The 22,539-nt window shown below is 37.5% G+C and overlaps 2 protein-coding genes across 3 annotated transcripts; both read left to right on the forward strand.

The window, feature by feature from the left end:
* The first annotated feature begins 5,781 nt into the window (after nucleotides 1–5,781).
* LOC121970390 (U-box domain-containing protein 4-like) lies at nucleotides 5,782–11,362 on the forward strand. 2 transcript variants are annotated; one of them, XM_042521092.1, is made up of 5 exons: nucleotides 5,782–7,179; nucleotides 7,254–9,032; nucleotides 10,360–10,466; nucleotides 10,536–10,679; nucleotides 11,173–11,362. In XM_042521092.1, exons 1-2 carry the CDS (start codon nucleotides 5,845–5,847, stop codon nucleotides 7,293–7,295), a joined length of 1,377 nt encoding a protein of 458 aa, XP_042377026.1. In that variant the 5' UTR covers nucleotides 5,782–5,844; the 3' UTR covers nucleotides 7,296–9,032; nucleotides 10,360–10,466; nucleotides 10,536–10,679; nucleotides 11,173–11,362. The 2 variants fall into 2 exon arrangements, with proteins under 2 accessions (XP_042377026.1, XP_042377025.1); XM_042521091.1 differs by having other exon boundaries at nucleotides 7,254–10,466.
* Nucleotides 11,363–14,090: 2,728 nt separating this feature from the next.
* On the forward strand, nucleotides 14,091–19,030 carry LOC121970391 (WRKY transcription factor SUSIBA2-like). Its single transcript, XM_042521093.1, has 5 exons — nucleotides 14,091–14,494; nucleotides 16,263–16,803; nucleotides 16,890–17,052; nucleotides 17,146–17,304; nucleotides 18,270–19,030. Exons 1-5 carry the CDS (start codon nucleotides 14,186–14,188, stop codon nucleotides 18,802–18,804), a joined length of 1,707 nt encoding a protein of 568 aa, XP_042377027.1. The 5' UTR covers nucleotides 14,091–14,185; the 3' UTR covers nucleotides 18,805–19,030.
* The last annotated feature ends 3,509 nt before the right edge of the window (nucleotides 19,031–22,539 follow it).

The following is a 22,539-nucleotide window of genomic DNA, read 5'->3' on the forward strand; positions in this document are numbered from 1 at the left end:
ACTTCTCTTGAGTGTTTATCTAAGCACTTTCTAGGGCTGGGAATGGTTAATATGACTAAACACCGCTTATTCAACTTAAATAAACTTATTTAAGCTGAAATCAGGGTCTTAAGCGCTTAAACAAAGCTCGTAATCGCTTAAGACCAGTCGTAATCGATTAAAGTTAGGATTTAATCGATTCTCGAATGTCAATCGATTGTTATAATCGATTAAGGCCTTTAATCGATTGTTGTAATCGATTCCGTGAGCTACTATGCTCACGGGAACTCATCTAATCGATTGGCCTGATCAATTAGAATGTGATAATCGACTAGCCTAGTAAATTATCATTTCTAATTTTTGAAATCGATTTCAGTCGAATTTTAGAAATACCACAAAAATTTTATAAAATTCTAAAAATTATGAAAATTCTTATAAACATTATTTAAGGCATATACTATCATGAAAAATAGTTTTCTAAAAAAAATATATCTTATTTTAAAAGATTGACACAAAATTAGAAACTTTTGAAAACTTCAATATTTTTCCAAGTTTATGTCTAACTTTCCAATGGTGATTACTATCAGCAAATAGTCTTCACCAAAGTTTTCCAAAATCATTTTGAAATCATTTTTAAAATCAATTTCTAACCATGTTCCTTGTGCTAAGTGCACGTGACTTATATATTAACTTTTCTAATGATTAAATAACACATAACTATGTGTTTTGATAAAGCTAAAACTCAAATAAATATACTAAATCAACATCTTGAGTCTTGTGCAGCATCCTAACATCTCATTTATATCTAATGTATAATAAAACACATACAAGTTACCTTATGGTTATTGTGAGATGTATATTTTGATTTTGCCCTAATCTAAGTGATCATACATATCTATCTAGGCATTGTTAAATTGATCATCCACCTAAAATGTTACTTGTTGATAAACGTCATTGTCCTTAATTACAAAGAATCAAAAGTAATGCATAATGATTGATGACATACATCAAAAAAAATATTTTCAAAAGAAAAACTTACTATAACTATGTGATGTCTGTATGACATGACATAGTATTTATGTATTTTATTTTTTATAATAAATATAAATACAAAATATGATGTCATGACATAGGATGGGGAAGAAATCATGATAATTTAGCATAAATAAATATACCTAGATTATCTATCTAAGTATCTCTAAAAATTTACTAACTTAAGATTAGTCCTAAATTGCTCCCTTTTTATAAGAAAATATCAAAACCAAACTTGACATTTCTTTTGTCTTTTTCTTATTTGTGTCAATTTAAATTAAGTTCAATTCCTCAAATTTTGGCACATTTTACTCTTCCAAAGAGTAAACAATTATTCCTTCTCATTTTCAAGGAGTACGACTGCCTTAAAAATGGCTCCAAGTGTCAACTTCACTAAGATTGGGTTAACTACCTTAGTGAAGTTGACACAAATATTGAAAATTTGAATGAAAATATGCCAAAATTTGAGGAATTACACCTAAAATGGGTCAAATTTTGGACTTTAGATGTAAATCTAGTTTAGGACCATTTTAAAAACCTAAATTGAGACCTTGACTAGATTCTGGTCTCGAATAGGCAAGATCTAATTAATATTGCTATTTTATTATTGTGCTAACTTTATTTTACAGGGTATATTTTAGTTTTTAGAATAACATATTTTACAGGACAAAAGGAGCAAATTCAGTCTCAAGTGAACAGTACTCAAGACGCCTTCAAAGCATTTGAAGGCGCCTTGAGTTAGACGATGGAAGGCGCCTTGGAGAGACTTGAAGGCACCTTCAGTCGAATAAGGCAGAAGGCTTCGTCGACGATAAGAATCCGCTTTTAAGGGATAAAAGCTGGAGTTAAAGGCGCCTCCGGTGGCATTGAAGGCGCCTTCAATCCCCTTTAAAAGGGCTACTCGACCAAGGTTTCAATACAACTCAGATACAACTCTTCTACAAGCTTTTGTGTATCTGTTCAACACTCCGATCACTCCAACTCCATGCGACTACTCTGCTACGATGTTACTGTGTTTGATTGCTGCTGAGAAGTCATCCAACACCGAGCTTGATTCATTAAATCTACAAAGTATTGGGTAATAAAGTTTCTTTGTGTACTTAATTATTACATAAAGGAAAGTGTAGCTTGTTACACTTTCCTATTCTTTTATTTGTACTCGATTCCCTCTTCCAGCTGTTCTGGAAGAGGTATTTAGTGAATTCTCCATCGATAGGTCCGCGGGACTTGGTCTTGGAGTAAGAGTCGCCGAAGGCTCCGAACCAAGTAACTCCTTAAGTTATTGATCTTGTTCTATTTTCGTGTTTAGTTTTTCCGCTACGTACTTATTTTATAAATCGAAAAAGGTAAGTTTTTAAAACCACATAATTAAGCTTCCCAACTCACGTGTGTACCGATCCCATAGAAACAAGGTTGAGAAAAAAAACTAACAATTGATTCTTCTAATAAAAAAACCATTGAGAAAGAAAAAAAATAAAGAGATGTTTTGAAGAGAATTATTAGTGTTGTAAAAACTCTTGCTAATAGTAATTTGGCATTTCGTGAAAGTAATGAAAAACTTGATGATCATAATAGTGGAAATTTTCTAAGTATGATTCGAATGATTGCTGATTTTGATCCGATCATGGAAGAGCACCTTCAGCACATCTGAAGAAAGGAGACTAGTCATGTCCATTATCTTGGCCATAATATTCAAAATGAATTACTACTTTTGTTGTCAGGCGAGATTAAGAATAAGATCCTTGAAATCATTTGAGGAGCAAAATATTTTTTTGTAATTCATGATTGTACTCCGGGCATTAGTCATGAAGAACAAATAACCCTTATATTGAAATGGGTTGATATTTCCAAGACTCCCATAACAGTGGAAGAGTTTTGTATTCAATTTTTGAAAGTTGTTGAAACATCAGGGGATGCACTTTACAATGAGCTTAAATCTATTTTGGGAATATTCGAACTTGATTTTAATGACATGAGAGGGTAGGGTTATGATAAGGGTTCAAATATGAAAGGACGGTATAAAGGAGTAAGCACCAAAGTATTTAAAAAGTATCCTAGGGCATTTTACACTCTATATAGTTGTCATTCTCTTAATCTTACCCTTTGTGATATGACTATGTGTTGTGTTCAAGCTAATTCATTTTTTAGAGTGATACAAAAATTAATTTATAAATTGTTCTCCAGTTTAACAAAACGTTGGGAGGTCCTTAAATCTTTTGTAAAAGGTCGCAATCGAGAAGGACTTACATTAAAATCATGGTCAGATACATGTTAGAAAAGACATCATGATAAAGTAAAAGCTATAAAATTTCATGTTCCTCAAATAAGAGATGCACTATTGCATCTAGTAGAACATAGTGGTGATGCAACAACAGTGAATGATGTGGGGTCTTTGGCAAATTATGAACTTCAAAGTTTTGAATTTTTTTGTGGCCATGATAATATCGTTTGAAGTATTGCAGAAAGTAAATAAAGTTAGCAAGATTCTCTAAAGAAAAAATATTGCTATTGATGACAATATTAGTCTCTTAAAAGATTTGATTATCATTTTGGAAGAATGCAGAAATACTAGTTTTGAAGCCTCAAAAAGTGAAGCTGAAAAGATTGCTTTAGGAATGGAGGTTAAGCTCATATTTCATGAAACTCGAATTTGTCGTAGAAAAAGATTCTTTAATGAAAATTCTCGAGATGAACTAATATAAGGAGCCGAAGTATATTTAATGAATAAATTATTGTTTGTAGATAGTTGATAATGCTCTTTCTTCGCTCAAGACAAGATTTGAGCAGTTTCAAAAATACGAAAGACTTTTGAATTTTTATTTAACTTAGCAAGTTAAAAGACGCAGATGATGAGAGTTTGAAAATTCATGTACCACACTTGAAGATTTTTTTAAACATGAAGATGATTATGATATTAATGTGCTTGAATTATATTCTGAATTGTAATTACTTAGAAAAGTGTTACTGAATTGGATTACTAAACCACCAGAAGTCTTGGAGTATGTCAAAATTTTGCATCATGGGGTTCCCAATGGTTGGATAGCTTATAAATTAACCATACCGGTTACGGTAGCTTTTACTGAACAAAGTTTCTCAAAGTTGAAGTTGATAAAGAATTATCTTTGATCAACTATGTCACAGGATAGATTGAATGGTTTAGTCATATTGTCTATTGAAAAAAGATGGTAGCTAAGTTTGATTATGATGATTTAGTTGACAATATTATACGACAAAAAACGCAAAGAGTATGAACATTTTACTAATAGATTTAGTTTATATATGTCATTTTTATAATTTAATGAATTTATGTAGCATATTGAATATTGATGATAATTAATCATGTGCATTTAATTATCAGCTCTTACGTAATATTTTTATATGTAATAAAAAAATATTATATAGGACTTTCATCAGCCTAAGGTGTCTAACTTTCTAAAGATGACCTGAATATTAGTGTAGGAGTGGCCATATAATTATTACTATAATGTATAAAATTAGATTACTTTTTAGTTTAATTTAATTAAAAATATTATATATATATAATTTAAAAGGATTAAAATCATTAAGAAAAAACTTAAAATCAGTCACTACTAATAACCATCACTATAATAATTTTGATAATTTTAATAAGTTTATAAATATTATGTTTTTAATCAAATTATTATTATTTTTTAGGACTAATCATAATTATATAAAATAATAATATTTTAATATAAGAAATATGTTGGAATATATTTTTGACTTCTTAAAGTAAGTTATCTTTTTGTTTTAGGAAAAAATCAAAATGACACCCATTATTTATAAAATCATCATATAAATATCTTATTTTTAATTAAAGTTAAATGATCATCCCATTTAACATGAACCACCAAAAATATCTGATCTTTAGACCGTATAAAAGTTAGCATCGGTTCCTACAATTGTAGAATCTAGAATTACTAATAGTAATTTTATATAATTTTTATTTTACTTCTATTAGTGATAAGCGAATTAAAATAATATTTCAATAAATAAAATAAACTATGAGAATTGTATGACACGATATTTTAAATAAATATTATTTGATCATAATCAATATTATAGAAGTTAGCATATATAGCTTTTATAATGTATGGAGCCAATTGCTAGTTTTTATGATGATGATTTTATATTATTTTGATTTTATTTTTGAATGATAATTTAGTTAAAATAATATTTTGATGAGTAAAATAAATATGTAGACTACATGATACTCATTGTCATGAACATAATAATGTAATCATGATCTAATGAGTAGAAGTTAACATATAATTTTGATAATATATAACAACTACTTGCTAAATTTTATACTTTATAAAAATTAATATGTAACTTCTACCAAATATAACAGTAAGTATCTATCTGCTAATTTTTACATATGGTAAAAGTCAACCTGTAATTTCTATAACAACATCAAATTCAAAAGTATTTTTAAATTAAAAGTAGGGGAGGGACGCACTCATATTTTTGCCCTTTTATTTTTGGGACAATTGAGAGTGTGTTTTTTAATTTTTGTCCATTAATATTTATTAAAAATCACAAGATAAAGATTTTACAATCAACTTTTTATGATATTTTACTTTAAGACCTATTTTTAGAATAATTTCGTTGCATTAGTATTCTTTCCCTATTTTTAGCTGAAAACCATTTTTTTTTTTTTTTGTTGCTTTTGCCCATTTGAGTGAAGTGTAACCATCCTAAACCCAACCTGCCAGCTGTACACGGCCTAAACGATCGGAGGCGGAACCGCGGAACCCACGACGTAGCCGCGATCCCAACTCATCACGACTCGACAAAACCCTCGCTCTACAAGTTATGCCACCACTTCCACTTCCGCTTCCACCGACGGCCTGCTTCCTGCTTTACTCTTCCGCCGCCATGGTCTCCCTCGCCGACTCATCCTCGAGTCCCTCGCGATCGCGAATCCAGCGTTCCCTTGGTCGGTCCATGCGCACCGTCCGCTCCAACCTCTTCCGCAACGACCCGCCGCCTGGCGCTCCTCCGCCGTCGCGCTCCGCCGCTGTCTCTGAGAATTTGACCGACTCCGTCGTCGACTTCCAGCTTCAGCAGCTCGCGATCGGTCCCCTTCGCCCTTCTGATGCCAAGTCAGCGATCTTCTCTGCGGAAACTGTGTCCGAGATCCTCGAGCTCTCCCAGGGTCTCTCCGACTGTTCTAGCTTCGACTCTGATATCTCCGGCGAGCTTCAGAGGCTAGCCTGCGTCACCCCATCGGAGGCGCCGCCGAGCCATGCTGCGCCTTCCGATTCTGAGGCGTTCCAGTACGTGTTTGCTTTATCTTCGTCGTCCTTGGAGGTCCTCGAGAGCGCTACGGTGGAGAGCATCGAGCCGGCGACTAGGGCCTGTGTCGAGGGGCTTGGGGCGTCGTCCCCGGAGGTGAAACGGGCCGCGGCAGCGGGGATAAGGCTCTTGGCGAAGCATCGGTCTGACTTCCGAGCGCTGATTGGGACGTCGGGAGCGATTCCGGCGCTCGTGCCACTGCTGAAGAGCATGGACCCTGCGACGCAGGAGAGCGCCGTGACGGCGCTTCTCAATCTTTCGCTGGAGGAGGAGAACAAAGAGCCCATCACGGCCGCGGGGGCTATCAAGCCGATGGTATACGCGCTGCGGACGGGGACAGCAGTGGCCAAGCAAAACGCAGCCTGCGCGCTGCTCAGCCTGTCGATGATCGAGGGGAACCGGGGAACAATCGGGGCGTGCGGGGCGATTCCGCCGCTGGTGTCTCTGCTCGTGAGCGGTTCGAGCCGGGGAAAGAAGGACTCTCTAACCACGCTGTACAAGCTTTGCTCGGTCCGGCGGAACAAGGAACGGGCGGTCATCGCTGGGGCTGTGCCTCCACTGTTAGAGCTGGTGGGGGAACGCGGCGGTGGCACAGCCGAGAAGGCGCTTGTGGTGCTTGGAAGCCTAGCAGCGATACCGGAGGGGAGGGAGGCGGTGGTGGAGGCGGGTGGGATCGCGGTGCTAGTGGAGGCAACGGAAACAGGACCGACAACGGGGAGCGAATTCGCTGTGCATGTGCTGCTGCAGCTCGCCGCCGAAAGCCCCCGTATCCAAGGGCTCCTAGTGGGCGAAGGCGCAATTCCACCGCTGGTTGCGCTGTCGCAGTCGGGCTCATCGCGGGCTAAGCGCAAGGTATCTCTTTTGCTTATTCTTCCTTTACTCAATCTTCTATCAATCGTCTTACCAACGTCGGAATTGCTTCGCAGGCGGTGATGCTGCTGGGCTACTTGCGGGAGCTGCGGTACTAGAACTAATCTGCGCCGGCGACAGCAGGGTAAAAATTACTTGGTAACGTTAAGCACTGTACAAATTTTACCATTTGGTATACATTTTAAGCATTAATAGGGGACTGTTAATAGAAGTAATGGAGTCTGAGTGGACTAGGGCAAGTCTGGGACTGTGAGTAATTGTGTGAATATAATTTTGGCTGTTTAGTTACCAAAGTCTGACAGTGTGCTTATATGCAAGTGGCCACTCCTACAACGTTTTCCAGATGTGTGATATTATGGGTCTGGATTCTCTGATTTGGGCAAGGTAAATACAAGATTTTTATCTAGCATAACTGAAAGTTTTCATGAAATTTAGATTGCTTTGTAGTAGATGGTGTTTACTAGGAGTAATTTCTTATAGTCGCCAATGCTTGTTGCATTGTTGCTCTAAAGGAGTGTTCAATGTGACCAAAGGAACTCACTTGGGAACCAAAACCTAAACTTGGCTCTGTGACTCAAAAGAAACACTGGTTGAACCATATTTTCGTCTGGTGCAATAGATGAATCAGAGATTGGAGGGTCCAGCCAATAGCTAGCGCATTGGTTCATGTTTAAAACTCTGTTCTTTGTCGAACAGGAGTAGTAAGGAGGGACCCTTCTTAGGGTTGCCCTGGTGCAATAGAAAAATAGGGATCAGAGGGGTCGTCCCCCAGTTCTCAGACTAGTTCAGGTAAAAAATCCCTCTTCGGTGAATGGAATCTCATGAAGGGGACCCATATAGAAAATCCAATGGAGCATCCTTTTCAACTCTGTAGATGACCACTCACCTCAGTGGCCTGGACCAATGAGACGGCCAGAAAACTGAAAAAGGGACCTCCATATGAAAACCATAGCATTCCGGTTCATCTTTGATCAAGTTGCATGATAACTTTTGCTTTGCATCTTTAGTTGTCATTGTCATTCTTTATGCATGGAGAGTTTGCAGGAGCTGAACTAACTACATGGTAAGTGACACTTAAACCACCCAAAGCTGTGTTAATGACAGGAGTCATCTGAAAGCTACTCCTAAAGTTTCAAATAATTGCACATTGAAACCAATGCTTGGGAAGACATTATTTTAACACTGTGCTGTCCCTGATTTGTATTTGACCAGTTGCAGACCCCACGTGCGGTAGAGGCCTTTGTATTAGGTAATAACTTGAGATAAGTTGATAAAACCATCGAGCTAAGAACTTTGACTGAGCATGAATAATGAACTTCTCTTCGCACATGTTCAATTTAAAAGAACCATGTAGTGTAAGCGTTCCAGGCATGTTCCCCTGCTGGCCAATAAGACAACATGGGCTTCTTTATCTGTAAATTTATTATAGGGGGTCCAACATTATAAAAATATTTGTTTGCTACTTTGTGACATTGTCAGGTAATGACTGGTCAGCTGAGAGACTTCGAGTATAGAGAAAAAAATAAGGGGGGTAAATCACAATGGCTTTTATTTTGTGTACTTAAACAAATATATTTTGTATATATACGTATTATACAAATATACGGAATTGATATATGGTTTGCAAATAATTTTGTCATATTGATTCCATTTTACTGAACATGCTCAAATTCTGCATTGGCACAAGGTTGATCATTGATGCGTAGAAACTAACCCTTCCTCACAGCCTCTTGATAAGATAGAATCCCACAGGCAAGACAATGCTTTACTTGCACAACTTGGCTTGTGAATAGCACCTGCAAATTGCAGTGATGGCCTCTGCTGGATATTTATTGGTAAGGGTTCTGTATTCCCTTGTTGCTACCTTGGAAATTCCACTGCATATTTGTTTGGTAATCTATCCACTGGCACAATTTCAGGAGTCATTATTGTCTTACTGCACAAAAACTCAAATATTATTTGCAACAATTATTGTAATCTCTTTGGTCCAGCGTCCCTTTGTAGATAGATATTTGCGGATAAGATAGTGATAGCTAGTGCCTAATTAATGTGTTTTTGCGGCTCTGTTTGCTTTAATTATATAAAGCAACAACAGCTGTGAACCACCATGAACTACCAAATCCAAACTAAACTTTGACATAAATAAAAACAATTATTTCATATCCTTGTCTGATGTATGGAGATGGCTCATCCACCACTGCTACAAACATTTATTCTCCATTTCTTTTATTTATTTATTTATTTATTGTGTTAAAGTGTGTGATTGGGGTCAAAATAGCAAGTGATAATTGCGCAATAGTGAGTTGGTTACACCATCATCATCCACCATTTACTGACCATGCTGTACTGTTTGGTTGATTTGGATATTAATGTCTTGATCATTCTGTAGTAAACTAAAGTTTAATGGAAATTTAGTTTGGCCACTGAAGTTGAGTCTCGATCAGTTTGATAGCTTTAAATATTACAAATTGGAATGCTTGTTCAAATTGTTTCAAGTTGATTATGGACTTTATATGATCTTTAACAGTTTGGACCAGAAAAATGAGATTCTCCACTTGTATCTTAAAGGTGCAAAAGTCAAAAGGGCATTTTTTGGGGGTGAAATTTATCAAAGTTGAATAAAGACAGGTAGTTAGTTCTGACAAACTTAGTATGTAAAAGACAATGTTCACATGGCACATGAATTGGAAAATGACCATTAGCTAAGTCACTTCAAGTTTATAACTCCACACATACATTTGAACGAGAAAAGACAACTATCTAACTCAATGAAAACAAGCACACAATAAGTGTCCAGAAGAAATAGTATGAAATTAGATGGCTGGGATTTAATGCCATCCGTGTAGAAATGACAATAGTATTTATTTAATTCCAAAAAATAATATTTTTGAGATATCTTTATGTAAAAAATATATCAGTAATGTGAAGTTTTAATACGATTAATATTCTATTTCATTATTTTGAAAAAAAAATAATAATAATAATAAATTATACCTACCGACTTCCCTCCAAAAGGCCAAAGCCCTGTTTTAAAATCCCATATGAATTTTCCCACCAAACTTAATTTAAACTCAACAAAGTTGTTAATATATATTGGAGAGGAGACTGTCGTCTGTGATGAATCGTCTCTTCTCTCCCAAAATATAGATTCAATTTGTGCAGATGGGTTCATGATTGCCTTCAGGAGAGATCCATGTTATACTGGGCATGATGGTCGCCGAAAAGACCACCTCCTTGCACTGCCAGATCCAGGCTGAGGGCTGTGGAAGGTTTGTCTTCGCCATGTTTTCTTTGCTGAAACTCATTCAAATTTTGATCCTTCCCTTGTGTCAAAACAGATCGGTGGCTATGGTTAAACCTGAGAGGGATATGCAGTATGGACTCGATTGTGTGGTCCCGCATGATGGTGTCAAGATGCCATGTTTGCTCTGTCGAAACCTTCAGCTCTACGAGATAAATTAGGAGATGCAGCCTACCACAAGGTATATAAAAGTTGCGCTTTATTTAGTATTTTAAGCGCTTGCAAATTTATATGCATGCAGACACGACTGGACAAGCATCTGATTGAGTTCACATGATTGTTTATTTGAATGATTATTGCAGCTGTTTAATTCTCTGTAATATGCGATCTGAAGTTGAATTGGATGTCATTATTTACTAGTTCTCATTTGATAATAATTGAGCTTAGATTGCGGAACTTGGGTTGATATAGATGGCATAGGAAGAATGAATATAGGACGGCTGAAATATCACTTTTTTTTTTTTTTTATGCTTTTCCACATCATTTTTGTGTGGTTTAATGGAGAAGATTTTCCTTTGCAAGTTCTATAGATTGGCAAGTCTCTTTTCATCACTATCCCAAGGGAAAGAATTCATTTGCAAATGGCCATGTTTGAAATGCCTGAATGAGCTTTTTATCATAGATTGTGAATTCTCTTGGTCTATTACTAACCTTACAATATGAATTCTTTGAAGGTCTCTATAATTACTCTCAGAGCGTAGCGCAGATGGTGGACGCATGACATCTATGGCGTAATGACTAGGAGTCAATTTTCAGGAACTGACGATCTGGGATTTATTCCACCGTATATTTATAGCCTGTGTACTTGTATTTATCTCTCTCTATATTCATAGAGTTAACATTAAGGGAACTGTTAAGATAGCAGATTTTTTTTTTTCCCAAAGGTATCTACAATTTCTGTCGCAACCAGGGCCGGCTTTAGGGGGAGGCAGCTGCCTAGGGCCTCCCTATTCTAGGGGCCTCCAGATTATTAAGATTTTATATTTATATTTGAGGGTTTTATTAAATTTGATAATGGATCAATTTTGTTGATAGACCAAAAAATATTTTATTAAACAAGTTTTTTTATTATTAATATCTCTTTTTATTAATTTTAATCAATTCACGATTTGAAATTGTTCAAATTTATCCTCATTCTTTAACATAATATTTTTTACTTCGTATCTTATATTTATCCTTACCTTGTTTGTTATAACATTCCACTTATTTTATAATTGCGCATGGACCATGAGACACATCTTAACTAAACTTTTTGCATCCACAATCTATTATGTTCGACTATTAAAAATCAATTTGAGTGAAAAAAAAGTCGATTCACTTTTTCCTTTTCAATTCTTTTATTCTCTCTCATACAACCCTAATTCTAATTTTATATCCTATCTTTTGCCTCATTGCTACGTCGACTTCAAATCTCAACAGAGAAACTCTCTAGAGAGATCGGCAGTCCAACAATCTTTGATCTTCGACTCCAAGTCTCCAATCTTAAATCTCATCAGTCCACTAGTTCGGCACTGATAGTCTCCAATTAACCTAGGGCCTCCAATTTTCTGGAGACGGCCTTGGTCGCAACGCAGCAGATCCTGAGAGGATAACTTTTGTTGTTGCACCTTGATGGTGACTGTTCAAGGTTGCTCAAGTTACCATGTGCGCGTCGGTTGAAAAACTGAAACTATGTGAATTTCCATCCATTTGTGCTAAACTTTGTTACTTCGAGCCCCCAATATCTTGAAACTAAGGCTTTGCTGTAACCTGTATAATTTCTTCTAGTTATTTGTTCTGTCCTTGATGTTGTTCAGCTTGTTGATTCTTAGGGCTGTAAACAAGTCGAGCCGAGCTGAGCTTTGGGGTGTTCAAGCTTATTTGATAATATAACCAAGCCGAGCCAAGCCGAGCTTAAAATGAACCAAGCTTTTGAAATGAGTGTTCAAGCTTGGCTTGGTTTATTTTTTATGAGCTTGAGCTTATTTGAAGCTTGACTTGAGCTTGGTTCGTTTAGATGTTATCAAACTCTCAATTCAAGCTTGGCTTGAGCTTGGTTCGAGCTTGGTTTGAGCTTGGTTCGAGCTTGGTTTGAGCTTGGTTCGTTTAGATGTTATCAAGCTCTCAATTCAAGCTTGGCTTGAGCTTGGTTCGAGCTTGGCTTGAACTTGGTTCGTTTAGATGTTATCAAGCTCTCAATTCAAGGTTGTTTGATTGTTTGAAACTTTTAATTATTTGATTGGTTATTAGGATTGATAATTTAAATTTATTTATTTTATTTTATTGTTTATTTAACATATTGAAAAGAATTTTATTAATAAATATTGTTCATGAACATTGTTTACGAACATTGTTCACGAACGTTGCTCACGAACGTTAACGAGCTGAACACATATGTATTCAAGTTTGTTTGTTTAGCTAAACGAGCTGTTCAAGTTTGTTTGTTTAATTAATCTAATATATATTAAATGAACATAAACAAGCTCTTATCAAGCCGAACATCAAACTTGTTCACGAACACTTAATTTATTTATAGCCCTACTGATTCTGTTATGAGCTCATTGCCGGGGCTGATGTTTACATAAAATTGTCTGCAGCCAACACTACGTGAATGGAAAGTGTACCATTGGAGTCCAAATGGGACTAATATCCTTATGCTGAGTTGATTTTTGAGTATCATAAATTGTGCTCTAAATTTACGCAATAGAATCAAGAAAGGCCGTGTCTATCTAAGTCTAGTGTAATCATCACCACTGCTGCCGCCGTTCATATCGTTGTATGTAAATCTTAATTTCTTTGTTTCCTTCCATATCTTATCCTTAATTCCTAGATCATATGAGAGATCAATGTCCTCCGTATAATCCTATAGCAAGCTTAAGATTGTAGGATACTTATAATTGTTCTATGTCAGTGCAGGAGTTATAGTTTAAATTTATTCCATAGGTAACTTGAGAGAAAGATTATCTATATTTAAAATTAGTGTGAATTATTAAAAATATATATATAATTGTTTTAAATCCTGACACTACTCTTATAGATGGCTGCTTCTTTCGTAGAAAGGCATGCTTAAGAGAATTTTTAAACAATGGAATTGATTATTAATGCTTTTTTTAATTGGAAGTGTGAATTTGTCAAATTATTTTTTTAATAGGTATCATATATTTAATTTAATTCTTCAAACTGATTAATTTTAAAATTTTATAGATAAATTTTGAGTTGTTTTTTTAGAACCGCTATTTATTACTAGTAATTTATCACAGGTGAGTTTGGATCTAAGTTCCGCTCGAGTCTAATCACTATAAATTGTTTATTTTTTATTTTTTATTTTTTATTTTTGGTCGACCCAGCTATAGAAAATTTCTTCTAATAAATCGAAAAGCACAGAGAAATCGGTAAGCGCTCGTAGGGCATATCGGTCATTTAGTACTTGATGGACGGGAGTTCTCCGCGTAAAGGCAGGGGATAAAAGCATAAAGGAGCTAATTCAAATTGGGCAACAAGGGTATTTTAGTCATTTTGAGTAGCCATCAATGCATGATGCTTCACTCATCCGCCATTAATAGTCTCTGACAGCTAGTGAATTTCCTGAAACGCCCTCACTTCAACGCCGTTATGGCGCACGTCCTTTCTCTTCTCCTCCGCCGTTTTATTTCACTTCTCGGCTCACTCTTTCGCTACATGCTACGGTGCTACCTTTGGGACCTGTAAATGGAGAGGAATCCTTCGCCGGCGTCTGATGATCTACGTGAGTTAGCGCCTGAGGGTGGTTCAAATCCGGCGGAGCTGCGGTTTGAGTGCGGCAGCGTTGGGAACGGTGAAGAGAGTCGGGAGGACGCCAATGGGCGCGAGGGAATACCGGATCCTAGGGTTTCTCTGCTCGCGGGAGCGAACGAAGCGAGGTACAAGTCGATGTCGCCGGCTCGGCTCCCAATCGCGCGAGCTCCGTGCCTCACGATACCCCCTGGGCTTAGCCCCTCCGCGCTGCTTGGACCCCCTGTCCTCCTCCCCGATGTGAAGGTTGGTGTTTCTTCACTTGCTAGTTCTTGTTCGTCCTTTAGCTTTGTTTCGTCTTTTTTTCCTATGTGGTGGGCACTCAGGTGCAAAAGGAAGCTGCTTTTTACACCAATCTCTGATTTCCTATGCTTTCGGTTTGCAAGCTTTAAGATTTTTGCTATCTGGGTTAGATTGCGCCATGCCTTTAAGTGTACCTGATGAAAAATCTTCAATTCGTGGATAGTTGTCGATAGGTTGCTGAAGTGTGAACATACAAGCAGATTTGTCTTTCATTAGCGTGATCTCTAAATCGTGGTGTCTAACTCGCTGTGCAGTTGGTTTATTATTAAGCTCAATCCATTCTCTTCTTCCTGTAAGGGTGTTTCTTCGTGTTAATATTATATTGAGAAAGCAAGATGGTAGAGACGCATCGCCCATAGCTTTTAATGGATTCATATTCTCACTTTATTTCATTCTGTTTCCTTGCCTTTATCCGTTATATATGACATCAAATCTTATCACAACAGATACTTTGCTATTGACTTACATTTAGAATTTGTTTTATTATAAAAATCTTCCACTGTCCTTGCCCAATGGACCTGTGATTCAAGTGATCTTTTTTTTTTTTTGGAGAGTTCTCATTATTCTTCATTCGTTTTGCCTTTCTGTATAGCGTGTCGTCCTTGTTCAGAATTGAAGCATCAGAATATTAGTATAACTCCATAAAGTGCTAGTTGTAAGATTAATGGAAAGCACTAAGGTCCTTCATGCACTTTTGTGATGCTTGTAATAAATTGTCGTTTTATGTCAAGTATCTTGTGTAGCTTTAGATTGTTTGGAACCTAAATAACAGCAGGAAAATAGAGATCTGCATGATTTTATATGCACAATTATTGAATGAAACTTACAAGATGCTAGACAAGTAAAGGGCTCTGAACTGATGGTAATTTCTATTACTTGTGCTTCAATCCACCCTGGAGAACTTTGCTTATCAGGACCATCACAAATACTAGTCATGAAGCCCGCATCTTTTCCTTTTCCATTTGGTATACCTTGGCATCAGTGTTAGACAAGACAAATTCCTTTTTGACATTTTCAAGTGCAGGCTGTGCCTTCTCCAACTACTGGGATACTCAGCACTGCCTCTTCATGGATAAAACTGTTTGTGTGGATACACTTAATGTTAGTGCACATGATGGAGGAATTGGAGATTTTGCGTTTAGAACTCACATTGGATCATGTTATAGTCTGGGTTTTTCTTCATTAAGATCTTTGGTAATTTTCTATTCAGGCAAGGCCTTTCTTTCTTATTTCTAGCAAGGATATTTTCTGAGCAAAGAATGCTTTTGGACTAGGACACAGACTGATCTTATCCCACAGAGAGAAGAATCATGGATAACACAAATATACAAATCTCTGGTTGCTAATGATAAACCTAAGCTACAGGAATATCTGGTTGCTTAAAATAAGAAACCCTTATTACAAATGTATTTCAAGCTGTGCTTATGTTGTTACTATTCGGTTTACCTCTTTGGATCTAGAGTAATGTTTTGATTATTTTGTTAGATTTTGCAGAAAGATTCGCCATATTTCAAAGGTTATTAGATGCTAAAATCATTGTTGTCCTTGCAACCTAATCTGCTTTTCTGCTTTATTTATTTAGTTATTTATTTTTTTCACATATTCTCTAGATTAATGCTGTTGCTTTATCTTTTATTATAAAGATCCTCTCAAACAATGCATATGAACCAACTTAGGTTTGTGTAGTATAAATTTATGCCTTTGATTGCAGGGTCCTTTTGGTTTAATCCAAGAAAAACAGCAACCTTGCATCCAAAGCCAATGTCAATCTCAAGGCCAGAACAAACTTACCGATAATTATGAATTGGCTCCACCTGTACCACCTACAGTTTCATCAGTTGAAGCATCACCTGTGAGAGCTAGTCCACCACCTGGAGAACTTTCCGATGAGTTGCAACAGACAGAACATTCAGAGAATAGAACACAGATGACTCAATCTGATTGTAGAGAATCTAACCAATTTAATAAACTTGAAAAATCTGCAGAAGATGGTTATAATTGGCGAAAATATGGACAGAAACATGTTAAAGGGAGTGAATTTCCTCGGAGTTATTACAAATGCACACACCCTAATTGTGAAATGAAGAGGCAAATAGAGCGGTCTCATGATGGGCAAATTGCTGGAATCATCTATAAAGGCTGCCATGATCATCCTAAGCCAGCACCTAATCGTCGTATGCCTGTTGGTGCAACTTTCCCCAGCGAAGATGAGGAACAAACTGATAATCTATCTTCTTTTATCAGTGCAGAAAGTAAGAAGATTTAAATTTAAATGAATGTATGTTATCTCATGTTTGACAATTTTTAACTAAATTCATCCTAAAATTGAACTTTGCAGATGAGTCAGAAATGGCACCCAGCAAATCTCATCAGGTTGGTCCCAATTTTTCTACCGAGTTGTCTCCTGCCTCAATCAGAGAGTATGATGCTGAAACTGGTGGTGATCAACTCAATAATGCTGATGAGTTTGTTGGAGATGACAGAATGGAGTCAAAGCGCAGGTGTCTTTTAATGCTGGACCTTGCAGTTTAAATGTCAACGATGATCTTATTATTATTATTTTTTAATTAACAAACTGAAATATCTCTAATCAGAAAAATGGAAATAGCTGTTAATGATGTTGCTTCACTTGGCAAAATGAACCATGAGCCACGTGTTGTTGTCCAAACTGTGAGTGAAATTGATATCTTGGATGACGGGTATCGCTGGCGAAAATATGGCCAGAAAATAGTCAAAGGGAATCCTAACCCCAGGTAAAGTCCATCTTCTGGAGCTAAATTCATTTTTTTCTCCACTAGCAAACTACTACACATTTCTAATTTGTTTAAAACTATCAAGTTACCATAACTCAATATCTTGTGTCAACTCTTGAGTATGAGTGGCACTATTGTTAGTCAGATACATAGACCAGCTTCTAGTAGTTGTAGTTAGGAGAGTTATGGTTCTGATTTTTAAATCAAACTTCTTTACTATGCCTCTGGAAAATTGTCTTGTTGCAAAGAGAACTGAATTACCATTTATCCATATTATATTGGATTTCTGGAGGATGGATTACAAAGTTGACCTAATAAGCATCTTCCAGGTACATTATAGGTTATAATTGGGAATTTATGATGCATCACTTGTGAATGATAATCTGTTAGCTTGACCCAAGCAAGACCCATAAAAAACAACGTTCTACTTATACAAGATTAAGTTGGCTCTCTGATTTGTTTGTTCTTGTTATCCTTGTCTTCTTTTATTTGGTTGGAATCATAGAGAACTTATGAATCAAGACATGATGTTTGAGGGTACAATGTAAGAGATAATACACACTGTATCCACCATTCAAGCATTTGAGTCTCTAGATTGTTATCCATTGTCATTCCATATTTTTTATTCTTTTCCTTTTGTTTCTGAGCGCTCGTGCAGGGATGGATAAAGACAATTTATTTCATATTATATTCCAATGCCATCTTGAAAGAGGAATAGTTTGTGATCATACCACAATTCTGTAGCTTGTTACATTTGGATTTAGGTTCTTGTGTGTCTACAAGTCTTGTGAAATGTGTTCATGTTATTGTTAAGAAGACGAGCATAATTTATTAGCTATTGCATCCCCTCTCCTTTTAACGAAATAATTTGTAGGGGTTAAACCTCATTTTTCCCAGCTCAATACAATTTAACTTTTGTTTCTGGTCGATATATCATCTATGACATATTTAACTCTTACTCGTAGGAGTTACTACAAGTGCACATCAGTTGGTTGCCCTGTTAGGAAACATGTTGAGAGAGCATCACATGATCCGAAGGCTGTGATTACGACATATGAAGGAAAGCATAATCATGACGTGCCCGCCATAAAACCTACCAGCAATGAAGCATCCTCTTCGCATGTTACAAATGGAGCCTGTCTTCTGACCGTGCCCAGTTCAGCATTTCTTAAAGGTTTCACAAGACCCTTTCCTCTTCCATCTGCAGACATGAAGAGTGACACAATTAGCCTGGACCTTGGTGTTAGTATCAGCCCTAATCGAAGTAACCTCTCATATGAAACTCACACTAAGGAAACAGATCAGATTCAGCACCATCAGTCTGAATCAGGTGCTATCGGAGGGCCTGCAATTCGAGCAACCTCTCAGTCGAACACTAATGGAATTTCATACGCAAGAATCTACGAATCTGGAGAAGGATTTGCAGCTAGAACAGCCCCTCTAAATGCTTCATCTGAGATGCATTATTCAGCCACAAGGAACACGGTGATGGGTCCATGAGAACTGACTTGCAACTCATAATGTTAATACTAATAAATAATGGATGACCTTCAGAGTGATTCAGGTTTTCACCATTTCATTTGCTTCAAGTCATCACTTTGCTATTTTTTGCAAATATTTGATCGATCCATTTTCTTAGCAGTAGCAAAGTTTTGCTCAGAGAATGACATGAGTTGGGAAACGGTTTATTTTGATAAAATTAAAATTACGTGTGGCATTCAAATGATTTTTTTTTTGTTCTTTTCTTATTTCCTTTGAGAACATATGCTGTAAGTATATATACTAGCCTTCGCCTGTCTCTTCTTCGCTCTTTCTCAATGCTGTAAGAGTAGCAGAGGATCGTCAAATGTAGTGCAAGTGTAATCTTCTGTTCTCGGTAAGCAATTTGTTTTTGCAATTTATTTTTTCTTTTTTTTTGATGAAATGTTGAATGGTAGGTTTAGTCTATTCGTGTTGGATCTGGTGAACCTGAGAAGCTAAGAGTCTGTAGAAGGTAAATTGGAAATGATTGTGTTGGATATTGAGGTCTTAAATGGACCAAAACGATTTTGAGGAAGGAAACCATCAATTGTTGAAAGTCGTAATTGATTTCAAAATTGAAATCTACGATTCGCGTAGATAGATTTAGACTATTAATTTGTTCAAAATCGATTAAGGGTGAATGAGAAATTAATGTTTAAAATCGGCTTAAAATAACATTTATTGTTCATTAATAAAGTGCATGGGAGAATAGTCCCACATCGGAAATTCTCGATGTGTGTTCTCTATTTATTAATGAAGACGTGTTAATAGAGTTAACACAAAAATAAAAGGGCAGGTGCTCCCTTAGCCCAGGGCGAACAGGTGCTCGCACCTGTGAGCTCGCCACCCGCCACGTGCGCAATGGGCGCACTTTGCACTTACACATCGTCGCGAGGAGCATTGAGAAGCTTAAATTTATGCTCCAGGTGACATTGCAGTGCCTACATGGCACTCGGGTGACGTGTCAGGCTCGTACCTGACGTGGCAGTACCTATGCGGCATCCTCATGGGCAAAGGGAGATGACTGGACAGTTGACTTAGGGAATGGATGGCTACCGTTGATCAACGTTGATCAAATAGGTATGATGGATCGCTTGTGATGCGATCTAGAGCGTTGGATCGCAAAGAGTAACGATCTGAAGGCTTGGGATGAGACTTGATCTGAAGCATCGAATCAATAGATCCAGATCCGATGACCGATGACAATAGGCGGGATCTGAGGGTCACAACTCCTCAGATCTGATGGATGAGATTGAAGTGGGCTTGGTGAAGGGTTACAACCCTTCAGAATGGATGATCTAGATCGATCCAGCCCAAGGAACATATCCACTCACCCAAAGGACACTCAACCTCTTCTTTCAGTATAAATAGAACCCTCCAGATGATGGAATACTCACTCAATCCTCTCTTCTCTTCCTCAAGCATTCATCTCATCTTGTGCATTCAAGAGTCCAAGAAGTCTACTAGAAGGTTCGCTGGTCTCGGAAATCGGAGTGCTACGATTCCGAGACGTTCGTCGTCGTTGTATCTTGGGAACGAATTGTAACAATCCGTTAAGCACCGTAGTGGAGCGATATCGTTTACGGAGATAGTGTCGAACACTAGCCTCGACGATCAGTTTGCATACTCCAGAAGCTACCCGGGAAATACAGTCATAAACGATATTTCGTGCAAACTGATATGGCTACCAACGACATTCCGACGGTCATTCCGACCGCCATTCCGACAACCATTCCGCACGGAGAAAAGCCGGAGAAATTCACCGGAACCGACTTCAAAAGATGGCAGCAGAAGATGCTGTTTTATCTAACAACGCTAAACCTTGTACGGTTTTTGCACGAAGACACGCCAGCCGCTACGGAAGGTAGTAAGGCTGCTAGCGATGCGTGGTCTCACGGAGATTTTCTGTGCCGCAATTATATACTCAACGCCTTGGACAACACGTTATATAACGTATATTGTTCTCTGGAGACGGCGAAATCTTTGTGGGAATCCCTTGAGAAGAAATACAAGACCGAAAATGCTGGATTGAAGAAATTCATTGTCGGTCGGTTTCTGGATTTCAAGATGGTGGACTCAAAAAGCGTCTCATCTCAAGTCCAAGATATGCAATTAATACTGCATAATCTGGACGTCGAAGGCATGAAGCTGAACGAGACATTCGCAGTTGCTGCGGTAATTGAGAAGCTCCCTCCGTCATGGAAGGATTTCAAGAATTACCTAAAGCACAAGCAAAAGGAGATAGGGCTGCAAGACCTGATCATGAGGCTACGAATAGAGGAGGATAATCGAAAGTTATCCGACTCCAGAGGAACCAAGCGGACTATAGACGAAATGTCCAACCTGGTCGAGCCGAACGCTAAAAAGCCGAAGCAGTTCAAAAAGAAGGCTCAAGCAAAGAAGTTCAAAGGCTCCTGCTACAACTGTGGAAAGGCAGGACACCTGTCCAAGGACTGCAGACGCCCAAAGAAGCCAACCAAGGGGCTAAAGGATGCTGCGAATCATGTCGCAACCTCTCTTAAGGACTTGGATCTCACTGCGGTTGTATTTGAAGCCAACTTGGTGGATACCAACCCGAAGCAATGGTTCATTGATACTGGAGCAACTCGTCATATATGTTCCGATAAGGCGATGTTCTCCAAGTATACTCCAATAAATGGCAGGAAGCTCTATATGGGTAATTCCACGACGTCGCCAATTGTTGGACTCGGAAAGGTTGTTCTGAAGATGACGTCCGGAAAGGAGCTAACACTCATTGATGTACTCCATGTTCCCGACATCAATAAGAACCTAGTTTCTCGAGCGGCATTGGTCAAGGCCGGATTTAGGCTAGTGTTCTAGTCAGATAACTTTGTACTTACGAAGAATGGTGTCTTCGTAGGAAAGGGGTACCTAGAAAAGGGTCTATACAAAATGGTTGTAATGCCTGTACTCCGAAATTTTGATGGTAATAAAATAAATGCTTCCAACTATGTTGTTGAGTGTTTTAATTTATGGCATGATCGACTCGGACATGTGCATAATAATACTCTCAAACGTCTCGTCAAATTAAATTTATTACCAAACGTCAATGTTGACGGAACACACAAATGTGAAGTGTGCGTGGAAGCAAAAATGACGAAACTACCTTTTCATTCGGTGGAAAGGACAACAACTCCTCTAGAATTGATACATAGTGATCTATGTGACTTGAAATTTGTGCAAACTAGAGGAGGTAAAAAATATTTTATTACTTTTATCGATGACTGCACAAAGTTCTGTTATGTCTTTCTTTTAAGAAGTAAAGACGAAGCCCTAGAGGTGTTCAGAACCTATAAAACAGAAGTTGAAAACCAACTTGACAAACGAATTAAAAAAATTCGAAGCGATAGAGGTGGAGAATATGGTGCACCGTTTGATAAATTTTGTACAGAAGCTGGCATTATCCATCAAACAACGGCGCCTTACTCACCTCAATCAAACGGTGTTGCCGAACGTAAAAATCGGACACTAAAAGAAATGATGAATGCCTTGTTAATAAATTCAGGCTTACCTCAAAATTTGTGGGGGAAAGCAATATTATCGGCAAATCACATTCTCAACAGAATCCCTCATAAGAAAAATGATAAAACTCCATATGAACTATGGAAAATGGCCGCGAGCCATCGTACAAATACCTGAAAGTGTGGGGGTGCTTGGCAAAGGTCGAACTACCTAAACCAAAGCAAGTAAAGA

The sequence above is a fragment of the Zingiber officinale genome, chromosome 4A (genome assembly GCF_018446385.1).
Source record: "Zingiber officinale cultivar Zhangliang chromosome 4A, Zo_v1.1, whole genome shotgun sequence".
NCBI lineage: Eukaryota > Viridiplantae > Streptophyta > Magnoliopsida > Zingiberales > Zingiberaceae > Zingiber > Zingiber officinale.